At 51.5% G+C, this 13,549-nt stretch overlaps 1 protein-coding gene across 1 annotated transcript; it reads left to right on the top strand.

Moving 5' to 3' along the window:
- The first annotated feature begins 517 nt into the window (after positions 1–517).
- On the top strand, positions 518–13,132 carry LOC100281243 (uncharacterized). Its single transcript, NM_001154162.3, has 4 exons — positions 518–875; positions 1,322–1,480; positions 10,113–10,597; positions 12,563–13,132. The coding sequence occupies exons 1-4, from the start codon at positions 554–556 to the stop codon at positions 12,932–12,934; spliced, it is 1,338 nt and encodes a 445-aa protein (NP_001147634.1). The 5' UTR covers positions 518–553; the 3' UTR covers positions 12,935–13,132.
- The last annotated feature ends 417 nt before the right edge of the window (positions 13,133–13,549 follow it).

The following is a 13,549-nucleotide window of genomic DNA, read 5'->3' as shown; positions in this document are numbered from 1 at the left end:
CATTGTAGGACTTGATGCATGGAACTTTCATCTCGAGTTACAATATCAAAAATTAGGCCTTATTTGTTTGTGCCAGATTGGTGGGTCGGAATGATTCCTAACCGGATTGATTCTCTAATTTATATAAACTTTGATTAGCTGGAACGATTCCGGGTGTAATCTTAATAATTTTGCTGCCATTGTAATCATCTGTTTTTGGTCTGCTAAGGGGTATACGTATGGTTTATAGGAACTAATTTTTAGTCTTTCCATTTATTCTATTTTAGTCTTTAAATTACTAAATACGGAAACTAAAACTCTATTTTATTCTATTTTAATTTCCGTAGTTGTTAATTTAGAAACTAAAATATAATAAAATAGAAAATTAGTCCCTAGAAATCAAACAATTACTTCAGCAATATTCAATTGCCGCCATTTGACCTTTGTTCCCGTCATGTTTAAATTGATGAAGGTGAAAAAAAAACCGTTGTCTGTAGCTGCTGCAGTCAACTTGCCCAACACCCCTGCAGTGTTGGACGCAGGGAATACTTGAAACCCCGGCTCCCGATGGATCATGGATCTCCTCTCTGCTGCGTACGGTGCTACCTCTGACGATGAGGATGCCGCGGACCGACCCTTCTCCATGCCGGTTGCCACCAGGTCCGCCTCCTTCTCTCCACCTCCCATGAAGCCGCCGCGGTGGGAATCTCACCCATACCTCCCTCCAACCCACTGCTTCCCGCAACCACCTCTGCCCGACGCAGCGCTGCCACTGGCATCTCCATCCAGCGGCAGATACATTTCCAAGAGGGAGCGCGCTCTCCTGGCCTCATCAGGGGCACATATTGAATCCGGATCATCCCTGCCTCTGACGAGAGTGGATTTTGAATCTGCAGGTGAGCTTTCTGGGGTCCCATTGCAGCTGATTGAAAGTTGCTGAATTTATCCTAGTAAAATTTGTCCCTGATTGCTCATTAGATAGCTGCTCTCATGGGACTGCTTCACCAGACTGCTGGCTGGGCTCAGGATAATTTTGTGTGAATAATTCTGACATAAATTGATTTGTCAGTAGTGTAGTGGATCTCAGGATGAATTTAATCTTCTATGATTATATGTCTAAAATGGTTTAAACTGTTTGAAGAACAACGTTCAGGGGTCTGGGATAAAGGCCGATAAAAAAGCTTGTTCCTATTGCCCAATTGTTGTCTGAGAAAACCTCTGTTATCATGATGATTACTAGTTTAGGGAATGACACATATATACTTTAGTATATTTATATGTTGCTTGAGCAGCTCATTTTCTATCTTCTGTATTTGCTGTAACTGTGAACATGTTGTTACAGTTGGCTCTATCACCTATCCAAATCTACGAGCTGACATTTTGCATTCTTTGCGATGCCAACCGAAACCTGGACCAAGCACAAGTTTCCCTTTGAGGCTCTCAGTTTGTTTGAAGGGTCACACTAAAGCAATCAATTGTGTAGATTGGTCACCGACTCATGGTTAGTAATTATTCTTACATAGTTCTGCTTCCATGATCTTTACTATTCTGTTTCACTTATGTTATTAATGAGTAAATGTTCTTGTTCTTAGATCTTTATGAGTTGTCATCCATTCTCTAGGGTCATGCATTAGATATTAAGAGAATGTTGAATTGTCCCTCTTCTAGTGTAATACGTAATACATTCTTTTTCAGTAGTCATGGTGATTTGGCATATGCAATTTGAGAAACAACAAGGTGGTTCAACATGATACATTTCTCTACTTCTCTTGTAGTAACTAGGAAACAAGTGGATGCCCAGTGTTGTGCTGGTATTCAAAGTATTGTCTATAAAATTTAGCTATGAGAAGTTTTTTTCCTATTCTACAAGAAAATGAAATATTAGGGGTTGCACTAGGTTGTCCTTCTACCATACAAACATGGATTTCTCTACCAACATGTTTGGAATGTTCTTCTGGCGGAATTCTAAATTCTCTCAACAATCTGACTACTAGCCATAGTTGATTAGCACTGAGCCAACTAGACTCACAATACGAATGATGATTGTCAACGCTCGAAAAAAGCCATACCCCCACGCCTTGGCAACTGTCAAGACACTTTCAAGAATTTTGGTGTATGAAGCTATTGAGGGGCCTACTATGTTGAGACCACCGCTTCCAACTTCCAAGGCTCCAAGCTCTAGAAACTTCCCTTGGCACTAGCCAGAGGAGGAGCTTAATGTCGGGAGGCTTAAAATTAGGGCACCCCAAATGAACATCTATGCACCAAGACTTGTGGAGTCACAGGAAACCAAGGTCTATTGGGCCCCGGGATGACCTAAGAGCTCAGGGCACATAACGCCTCAAGAACACCCATAGGAGGAATAATGAGTCCTCGGAGAGCCTTGAGCCTCGAGGCAGTAGTTAGCAATTTAAAGCCTGGGCCCCCACATGTCTCGAGGCACTCATGGAGAAAGCCCATGTGGCCCCTCGTGTCCCAGACACTCATGAGAGTAACTTCCCAGGGCCATCGCACCCTAGGGCATGATGGGACATAAGCGTTTAGGGCAGTTTGGGCCCCAAAACTTAGACACTAAAGACCTACTAGCCCCGAGGTCCTTAAGCATCTTGACCTTGCCTCGCCGAGGTGGTTAGCCCCGAGCCTTTCAGGGCTCAATGCACCGAAAAGACAAAGGACTCAATGCGTCTAAATGTAATCCTATCTCATGACAGAAGGATATGTCTAAGCCCATCGGGGACAGTATGACCCTAGGAAATGTGCCCCACACTTAAGGGCCTGAGGATAAGTCTATTGCGATGCTTAATGGATAAGTTTTAGGTACAACACATTAAATGTGTGTTGGGTGACATCACAGGCCTGATAAGCGTGTTGTTGCCATGGCTTCGGCTATAGGACACTTGAGATCACTATACAATACGTGCATCGATCTTGTAGCCACGTGTGTGTTGGAAACTGAACCCATACCCCTAACCAGGGATGGGGAGTAGTATTAATAGACTTAGTAACTGGGCCAGGCCCATTACAGTGAGGGATGAGACGGTAATTACAAGGGGAACCCCCCAAACCCTAGAATCCTAGACGGGTAGTCTAACACCCCCCCCCGCAGTCACAACTCTATCCTGTACAGATGTTGAGACTGGATCGAAAGTCTAAGAATACACTCGACGGTAGTCCCTTGGTGAAGATGTCGGCGAACTGCAGCGTGGTGGGGACGCTGAGAACCCGAACGTCACCGGCAACGACACGCTCGCGGACGAAGTGTAGGTCGATCTCTACGTGCTTCGTGCGCTGATGCTGCACGGGGTTGGTGGAGAGGTAGACCGCACTGACGTTGTCGCAGTAGACGAGAGTGGCGCGCTGAAGAGGACTGTGGAGCTCGTGGAGGAGCTGGCGCAGCCAGGAGGCCTCTGCCACACCGTTGGCCACGGCACGGTACTCGGCCTCAGCGCTGGAGCGAGAGACGACGGGCTGCCTCTTGGCGGCCCAAGAGACGAGGTTGGCGCCCAGGAACACGGCGTAGCCAGAGGTGGACCGGCGCGTGTCGGGACAGCCAGCCCAGTCAGCGTCGGTGTAGACCACGAGCTCCGACGTCGGGGATGGGCGGAGTAGGAGGCCGTAGTCGAGGGAGCCGCGGAGGTAGCGCAGAATCCGCTTGAGCGCAGTGAGATGGGGCTCCCGCGGAGTGTGCATATGCAGGCACACCTGCTGGACGGCGTAAGCGATGTCGGGCCTGGAGAACGTGAGGTACTGGAGCGCGCCGGTGAGGCTCCGGTATGACGTCGCGTCGGCGACCGGAGGCCCGTCGTCCTCAGAGAGCTTCGCCTGAGTGTCGACAGGCGTGGAGCAGGGCTTGCAGTCAGACATGCCAGCCCGCTCCAGGATGTCGATGGCGTACTGGCGCTGGTGGAGGAAGAGACCTTGAGGCCGACGTTCGGCGGTGATGCCGAGGAAGTGGTGTAGGGGCCCCAGGTCCTTCATCGCGAACTCCCGCTGAAGGGCGACGATCATGCGGTGTAGAAGGTCGGCGGTGGATGCCGTGAGCACAATGTCGTCGACGTAGAGCAGGAGGTAGACGGTGTCGTCGCCGCGCCGGTAGATGAACAGGGACGTGTCCGACTTGGCCTCGACGAAGCCGATGGAGGCCAGGTAGGAGGCGAAGCGACTGTACCAAGCCCGTGGCGCCTGCTTGAGGCCGTACAGGGACCTATTCAGCCGGCAAACCAGATCCGGACGGTCAGCGTCGACGAAGCCGGTGGGCTGGCTGCAGTAGACAGTCTCCGTCAGAGTGCCATGGAGGAAGGCATTCTTGACATCGAGCTGATGGATCGCCCAGTTGCGGGAGAGGGCGAGGGAGAGGACGGCGCGAACAGTGGCGAACTTGACGACAGGGCTGAAGGTCTCGTCGTAGTCCACTCCGGGGCGCTGGGTGAAGCCCCGAAGGACCCAACAGGCCTTGTAGCGGTCGAGGGAGCCGTCCGAGGTCAGCTTGTGGCGAAATAGCCAATTGCCGGTGACCACGTTGGTGCCTGGTGGACGCGGCACCAGGTCCCAGGTGTGGTTGGCCAAGAGGGCCGCGTACTCCTCCATAGCACGACGCCAATGTGGGTCGGCGAGGGCAGTGCGAACGGAGGAGGGCACCGGGGAAGCGTCGGGTGGAGTGCTAGACGTAGCAGCTGCCAGGATTAGCCGGTCGACGGGGCGGAGAACGCCAGCAGCGCGCCGAGTCACCATCGGGTGGACGTGCCCGGGGTCGCGGTGGATGGCGACCGGGTGGTAAACGGACGACTCGGAGCGAACCGCCGGAACGTCGAGAGCGGCTGGTGGGGCCGGCTCGCGGCGATGATAGACGACGGCGGGGTCGGCGAACCGGGCCGCGCTCGTCAACGGGCCCGAGTCGGGGGGCGCCGAGGTAGTGGCGTGGCCGCGGCGATGGTAGACGAGTGCGGGGTTGGCGAAGCGAGCCGGAGTCAACGGGGCCGCGCGTGGCGCAGGCGGGGTCGACGGGGCCGCGCGTGGCGCAGGCGGGGTCGACGGGGCCGCGCGTGGCGCAGGCGGGGTCGACGGGGCCGCGCGTGGCGCAGGCGGGGTTGACGGGGCCGCGCGTGGCACGGAAGAGGTCGTAGTGGCCGCACGAGGAGCAGGTAACGGCGCAAGACGGGAGCCGGAGGTGGGGGAGGAATCGGATGGGACTCGAGGAGGGAGTCAAGATCGGTGGGTGGGGTGGAGCCAGCAAGGGGAAACACATCTTCGTCGAAGATGACATGACGAGAGATGATGATGCGGTGGGAGGTGAGGTCCAGACACCGGTACCCCTTGTGGTCAGGGGAGTAGCCAAGGAATAGACAGCGGGTGGCGCGAGGAGAAAGCTTATGTGGAGCGGTAGCGGAAATGTTAGGGTAGCAGGCACAGCCGAACACGTGAAGGTGGTCATAGGAAGGGGCCGTGCCGTATAGGGCGAAGTGAGGGGTAGGGTGGCGCACCGCCTTCGAGGGAAGACGGTTGAGGAGGTGGGTGGCAGTGTGCAGGGCCTCTGCCCAGTAGCTGGCAGGGAGAGACGCCTGGAAGTGGAGGCAGCGGAGCATATTAGTGGTGGTGCGGATCATGCGTTCGGCTCAGCCGTTCTGTGCAGAGGTGTAGGGGCACGAGAGACGCAACTGGACGCCATGAGTGAGGAAGAAAGAGCGAGAGGCGTTGTTATCGAACTCGCGGCCATTGTCACACTGCAGAGCACGGACCGGGCGACGAAACTGAGTGGATACCCAGGTGAAGAAGTGTGTGAGGGTGGTGAAAGTGTCCGACTTCAACCGAAGCGGGAAGGTCCAGAGAAAATGGGAAAAATCATCCAAAATCACCAAATAGTATTTATAACCAGAAAGACTGAGTACAGGGGAGGTCCAAAGATCACAGTGAACTAGGTCAAAAGCCTGCTCAGCCCGAGAAGAAGAAGTAGTAAATGGGAGACGAGTATGTCGGCCTAACTGACAAGCATGACAGAGACCCTCAAAATGTCCCCTACTACATGAAGGATCTAGACTACTGGTAATCTTGGTCATGACGTCGGGTCCAGGATGGCCGAGACGACGATGCCATGTGGTGGAGGAGGGGGTGGAGACCAGGACAGGGGGTGGAGACACGCCGGCGGTGGAGGGCTGGAGCGTGTAGAGCGGCCCCGAGCTGTCACAGCGGGCGAGAAGGGTCCTGGTGGCCAGATCCTTCACAGAAAAACCAGAGGGGTCAAACTCAATGGAACAGGAGTTGTCAGTGGTGAATCGACGAACAGAAAGAAGATTGTGAGTGATGTGGGGAGCTACGAGAACATCGTTGAGGTAAAACGGCCCAGGGAGAACCGAGGCACCTACTGAGGTGACTGGCAGAGTGGAACCGTTTCCAACGACGATCGAGGATGGGTGAGAGGGGAGGGGGGGATGAGAGCGAGAGAGCGTGCCTGTCGTGGGAGTGGTGTGGTACGAGGCACCGGAGTCGATCACCCAGTCGGAGGGGGGTGGGGTCATCGCCATGGTGCTGAAGGCAGCAGCGAGGGAGGCGTTGTCCCAACCATCGGCCGGCGGGGACCAAGGCGTCGAGGTGTGGGTCCCCGGGGGCAGGAGGGCGGGCGGAGCCTGGGGCACGACGGGTACACCGTAAGGAGGCGTGCCGTAGTGAGGTGCAGTCAGGAGGGCCGGCGCCGGAGGACGGGAGGCACTCGGTGCCTGGCCCGACCACATGGCAATGGTCCCGGTCCAGGGGTTGTAGAATGACGGCCACGTGTGGCCGCCACCCCGGCCGGAGGGACCACCGCGAGAGGAGCCGCCACCCCCACGGCCGCCCTTGCGGGAGCGACGACCCCCGTCGGTCGTGGAAGTCGGACGAGGGGCCGCCGGGACGGCGGGTGGAGGGCGGGTAGGAGCCCCGGTCGACGGAGGAAGGGTGGCCTGGCCCCCTGAAGGCGGCAGACCGCTGGTAGGAGCGCTGTAGAGAGCCGAGGCAGGAGTGGTTGCCTCATTCGCCATGGTGAGCTCCTCAAGGAGAAGCTCGTTCCGTACGACGTGGAAGGTGGGGAAGGGCACGCTCCGCTTGATGAGAGCCTTCAGGTGGCCGTAGCGAGGGCTGAGGCCACGCAGGAGGTTCAGCACCAGGGTACGATCGGCAACTGGCTCGCCGAGATCGCGGAGAGAGTCAGCCAGGCCCTTCATCTGGCGGCAGTATTCTCCCACGGAGAGGTCCCCCTGAGAGAACAGGTGGAACTGGGCGTCGAGGTGGAGCGCCCGCGCATCCCGATTCCCGAGGAACTGGTCCTCGAGAGCGAGCCACGCCTGGCGCGCAGTGTCCGCCTGGTCGCGGATGATGTCCTGGAGCTCAACGGTGATGGTGCCGTGGAGCCACGAGAGGACAACGCTGTCCATGAGGCACCAGGAGCGAGGCGGCGGAGCGTCGTGGTCGATGAGGACGTGGTCGTCGAGGACGAACCTCCGCAGCGTGAGAAGGACCTGTCCTCGCCAACGGGGGTAGTGGGGAGACGCCGGATCCAACACCACGGACACGAGAGCCCGGATGTTGTGCAGACCTGCGGCTTGAGCGTGGAGAGCAGCGATGAGGGCGGCGTCGAGGTCAGAGGCGGGGGGGGGGGGGGGTCCTCCGGGGGTTCCACAGAGGCGACCGGCGGGCGGCCGAGGAGGCGCTGCGTGGTGGCCATCTGGGTGGTCAGAGCGGCACCCAGGGCACGCTCACGCTCCAGGGCGAGGGAGGCGGCGCGCTCGCGCTCCCGCGAGGCCGTCACAGCCGCCTGGATCGTAGCGAGGGTGTCGCCGAGTGTGGAGTCGGTACCGAGGGGTGCCGCGAGGGCAGGAAACCCCGGTGGAGAGCCTCGACGGAGGGCCGGGGAAGAGACGTCGCGGAGGGGCCTGAGGCCGACGATGTAGGGAGCCTCGGCATCTGCCAGGGAGCGGCCGGGGCCCATGGGGTGGGTCTGGCCGGCAGCAGGGAGGCCCAGGGAGGCGATGTCGGCAGCCAGGGAAGCGGGGGCCGCGCCCAGGCCCGCGGTCAGGGGCGGGTGCGCCAGGCCGGCGGTGTGCGCGTCCGGGGGGAGGTCCGCCATGGGTCAGAGGGCGCGGCGGCGGGCAGCAGAGGGCCGCAGGCGGCGGCGGCGAAGGGGGAGGAGGGCGCGGGCGTGCGTGCTGCGCGAGCACGTCGCCAACAGGGCGCGCTGGCAGGAGGCGCAGGCAGCAGGAGGCGCGGGCGACGTGCCTGCGCAGAGGGAGAGGGAGGAGGCGCCGGCGGCTGAGCAGGGAGGGAGGGGGAGGAGGCGCCGGCGGCTGGGATGGAGGGAGGAGAGGCGGGTGCAGGGCGTCGGGCAGCAGGGGCCGGTGGTCCTGGCGGCGGCACCAGGCGCGGCGAGGACGGGCGCCGGGGGCGTGGTCTCCGGGGAGCGACGGCCGCGCAGGGGCGGCGGCCCTGGGCGCGACGGGAAGCAGGGGCAGCGACCCTGGGTGGGACGGGAGGCAGGGGAGAGTGGCGTGCCGGGGAGGAAGAAGCGCCGGCGGCTGGGTGGCGGCCGCTCGGTTGGGGCCGGCGGCTGACAGAGAGGAAAAAAACCCTAAACCTAGCTCTGTGATACCATGTTGGAAACTGAACCCATACCCCTAACCAGGGATGGGGAGTAGTATTAATAGACTTAGTAACTGGGCCAGGCCCATTACAGTGAGGGGTGAGACGGTAATTACAAGGGGAACCCCCCAAACCCTAGAATCCTAGACGGGTAGTCTAACAGTGTGCACATGCGAAATGTACCTTGAAGCATTATCGAAGTACAAAAGACAACGACTACCAACTACATCGTACTGGACGACACGAGCTTCTAGTATAACCAGAGGCATGTATCCTAGTACAACTCCAGAAATAGGATAAAAATGGCGTAGTTGGGCCTTAGCTGGTGGAATTCATGGTTCGTGTAACATCTCTTCTCCCTTTGACTATAATAGGGAGGTGATGAGCAACATTTAAGGGGCCCAATTGAAGGGACTCCGACCTAGGGCATTCAATTCGATTTGACCCAAGTAGTTCAAGTTAGAGGTAACAAGCTTAATGTGGAACACACTCTTGTAGGTAGGCATAAAGGGGGTTTAGGACCATTAGGCTAGATTTCCCACCACAACATCCTTTATGTTCATCAATCATCGAGTATCAAGATAACGTAGGGTATTACACACTGTGGTCTGAATCTCTCTAAATGTCCGTGTGTTGACTGTTGACTCCCACTTGTCCCCAGATTCAACATGACCACTAACTTGTGTTGTGCTCCCTCCTAACGCTCTCTCTGATACTTTGTGTACCCTGGTGTTGTTATGTTACGCTATGACAATGACGATATGAAAATACAGTAATATTGTTCGTCTAAGAAATCTACAAAAGGTTGTCATTGAAATATTAACATCTTTGCTTTGGAATCCTTATATCATAACTCTTTAGATAAGGCTATTAGGCCTGGATTGACCATTCTGATTTCTGAGCTTATGCAAACCAAATTATATCACCTCCACTGACCCCTTGATCTTCACCTTCGATTTTGTACTTCTAATCTTCTATGGAAATGCTTACAATCCATGTTTCTTGGTAATTTGATGTCAAAAATAGGGGTGCTCTTCAAATATCATACTCCTTCCGTCATAGAATAAATGCATATCCTGCATCCTGAGGAGCCAATCCTTTTAGAGTTTGTCTAAATATATATAAAAATGTACTAACGTTTATTATGTATGATAAGTATCATTATATTGAGCATGGGATATTCTTCCATAATAAACTTATTTGGAGATGCAAATGTTGATAGTTCGAGATGTGCATTTATTTTTGGACGGATGGTGTATCTGGCAATATCTTCATGGAATTTTCCATGTTATTTCTTCATGCTTCACTTTTAATTAACACTATTGTAGTATGATGCACATGGCGATTTCATAGGAAGTCCCAATGCATGAGATGAATTGTTTCATAAAATCACCAGTTTCAAATTATGTTGGTTGGTTAATTGAGATATTGCTTTTGACACACAGTACAAAATACTCATGATGATTTTGCATAGCTTTTATTTAAATTAGTCTCACTCAATAGACATTCACAAAGGAAAGTATTTGCAGGGCATCTTCTTGCTTCTGCTGGAATGGATCACACGGTTCATGTATGGAATGTATGGGACAAAGGGAATACCACTGCTCGTGTTTTGAAACATCACACTGCTGCTGTAAAGGATGTAAGGTGGTCACTTCATAGGCCCTTTTTACTTTCTGGAGGGCTTGATTGTTCCTTACAGCTAGTTGATGTTGTTGAGGGAAAAGTAATGGAAGTATTCAAGGAGGATCAAGCTGTGGAGGTTATCAAGTTCAATCCAAGCAACCCCGATCTCTTCCTATCTGGTGGGTCCAAGGGTTCCCTTAAACTCTGGGATATTCGATGTGGTCTGGTAACAAAAGAATTTCAGAGAAGCCTTGGAACCATCCTTGACATTGACTTCAGTGCTGATGGAAGACAATTTATCTCTTCAACTGACACAACCAGAAGCAATATTAGTGAGAACACTATAATTGTTTGGGATGTCCTGCGACAAGTTCCTTTATCTAACCAGGTATTTGGTGTATTGTTGTATATTAGTTCAAGTGTATGTGGTTCTGATGCCATCTTTGTTCGTATCTTATGAACATGTCGCTTCTATTTGCATGCACTCAACAATGTGGTACAACATTTAAAAAAAAGCTCAAAATTTGAAACCTGGTTATTGTTTTGTTATTTAAGCCCTGTTAGAGATTATCTGTACAATGTCCACTTGGATATATATGTGGTGACAAAGGCAACGTCACAGTATTCTATCCTGGTGCACAGGCACCACGGTGCAGCAAGATTTTGTAAATAAGATGTCTAATATTTATCATACATCATATAAGAAGTATTTATGTGTTCCTTGAGTGCTGCAACACCTTGATTTTAATGCTAACTTCGCCCTGTGTGGTGATATGTACAAGTCCAACATGTCTCAGGAGTCAGGATATTCATGAGAGAAGTACAGCTTGTCTGAACATGCTGCAGCGCCAATGCGACTGGAGCATTGTATCAGAACATATTCGAAACCATCATTAAGTTGTGACCCTATGTTGCACTGAAATATGAATTTAGTAGTTTGTTTGTATATATTTACATGTTGCTCATTGTTGAATATCGGTCTGCCAATTATTGAAAAAAAATACATTTACAATTCTTTGTTTCATAACCCATGCTTTATCTGCTGAAGTAAAAAAAACTCGGCTGGGGAGAAAAAGACCGCCCTCGTGGTATTATATTAAGAGACCGAAACAATGGTTCTGGCCGAGAAAATCCCTGAACCCTAGCCCCCCATCACTAACGGGCCGGCGTCAACCGTCCACTCTGCAACGGCCCAACCGGAGGGTGGCGCACATAACATAACCAGAGAGCGGATGGGGCACAGCGAGGAGACTTTTTTAACCAAGCCTGAAAATTCGCCCACGAGGGGAATCGAACCCAAGACTTGGAGGTGCTACCTGAAACCGAAAGTCCTTAACCACTAGGCTAGAGGCCCTTTCACGCTTTATCTGCTGAAGAAGGTACCCTAAATTACAAACATGATTGGTCTAGTACTGTTAGTTGCATATATATGTGCCTTTGTAGCACTACCTCCTTTCAGTTTTATTTAAAGTTGGCAAATCTCTGGTCAAACATTCTAGCATCAGAACATCTACATATTTAAAATTATCAAAGTTGGATGTATGAATATGTCATCAATATATTTGTCATTAAACTTAATTTTTTTATACTAAGGTTCTGTTTGAATGCAGTAGAGCTAATAGTTAGCTGTTAAAATTAGCTGGTGGCATCCAAACAACTCAGCTAATAGTTTGACTAGTAGCTACTTTTAGTTGGAGACATCCAAAGTTCCAAACACCCCCAACTAAATAGTTCAGCTAACTATTAGATGCACCCTCGATACCTATTAGTTCATTAGCTGATTCAACCTACCTAAAATCAGCTAAGGTGCTGTTTGGTTCGCATATTTGTAACGTGATGGGTAACTGATGACGTTAAATTATGTTTGTCTAAGTCCAACCGTAATTGGATACCACACTAGAAAGTGATACCGACCTATTCAAATTCATTACTGTTGATATTTGAGCGTGAGTCATTATCATTACCATTTACGGTATATTTTATGAACCAAACGGCACCTAATAGTTAGCCAGCTAATTGTACTCGTAATTTCTTAGCCAACTAACTATTAGCTCTAATGTATTTAAAGTCAGAGTGTTGTAAAGTTGCAGATAATAAGTAACAATCAAAGTTACATTTTGAAAACGTAAATAAAAAATGAAGAGTTTCTTTGTTTGGTCCTTATTTTTTTCCCCATTTTCCCTTTCTGTTTCCCCCCTTTTTATATAAATAAAAAATAAACATCACGTTCTAGTCCATTTCTTCCGTCTTTAGTCCAGGGATTTTATTTTGCAGTAACAGTGATTGGGCTCCTGCCATCCTACCATCAGGATGGAAATTAACAGAATCCACCATTTGTATTTGTATATGACAGGTTTATACCGAAGCATTCACATGCCCGTGTGTAAGGTACCACCCACGTGAAGCATCATTTGTTGCACAGTCCAATGGGAACTACATTGCTATTTTTTCAGCAAGGCCACCCTTCAAGCTGAACAAGTACACGCGGTTTGAAGGACATGGAGTGTGGGGTTTCCCTGTGAAGTGCAGCTTTTCCCTTGGCGGGAGAGAACTCGCATCTGGTTCATCCGATGGGTCCATTTACTTCTATGATTACAGGTCGGCAAGGCTTTTGAGGAAAATAGAAGCCTTCAAAGAGGCGTGCACTGATGTCGCGTACCACCCAGTAATGCCTAATGTGATCGCTGCTTGTAGCTGGGCTGGTGAAATATCTGTCTTTGAGTGACATGATTATAATGCTGTGTGGAGAAGCATCAGCAGTTCAGAACCGCTAGCATATATATGTGTGTGTGTGTGTTCTGTGACTCAAACACCAGTTAATGGTCATAGCAGATTCCAAAATAAAAATAATTTGCTGTATGGAGTTCATCGTCTGAATTTCAGTCTCAGCCTCGCCTATGAAGAGATTATTGGTGGTTTCAAACAAAGCCTTGTTCTTTCTGTTCAAAGTAGATGAAACATCATAGCACATTGATTGTAGTGGCAACATGGCCCAAGAAGAAGCTAAGTGAGCTAAAGAGGCTGCTGAGCGCGTAAAGCTTATAGGTACTTTTACTGAAATTTAGCTTCGGATTAACAACTTGTTCTTTACTACAACTGAACTTTCACCGCCGCCTGAGCCGTATGATCCTGAAGCCGATCCGGCCATGAAGGAAGCATTAGAAACGATAAGGATCGCCAACGAAGCTGTTGACGAAGCTGTCAATAGACTCCTAAATGAAGCTGCCGAGAAGATATTGAAAGAGGACTGAATTCTTGTGTACTAAAAAAATGTAATATTCGTGTATGCGTCGAACATCGAACGTTTGTATGTATATTAATGTAATATATTTCTTTGCGA

Source organism: Zea mays, chromosome 3 (assembly GCF_902167145.1).
Source record: "Zea mays cultivar B73 chromosome 3, Zm-B73-REFERENCE-NAM-5.0, whole genome shotgun sequence".
Taxonomy (NCBI): Eukaryota; Viridiplantae; Streptophyta; class Magnoliopsida; order Poales; family Poaceae; genus Zea; species Zea mays.
The sequence above is the reverse complement of the archived record's forward strand: the minus strand, read 5'-3'. Positions and strand labels throughout refer to the sequence as shown.

Bases quoted from the DNA above. Each gene is read 5' to 3' on its own strand.
- LOC100281243 (NM_001154162.3), top strand. From the start codon at position 554: ATGGATCTCCTCTCTGCTGCGTACGGTGCTACCTCTGACGATGAGGAT. The intron at 1,481-10,112 runs GTTAGTAATTAT...AAGTATTTGCAG, and splicing joins AGATTGGTCACCGACTCATG to GGCATCTTCTTGCTTCTGCT. The intron at 10,598-12,562 runs GTATTTGGTGTA...TGTATATGACAG, and splicing joins AAGTTCCTTTATCTAACCAG to GTTTATACCGAAGCATTCAC.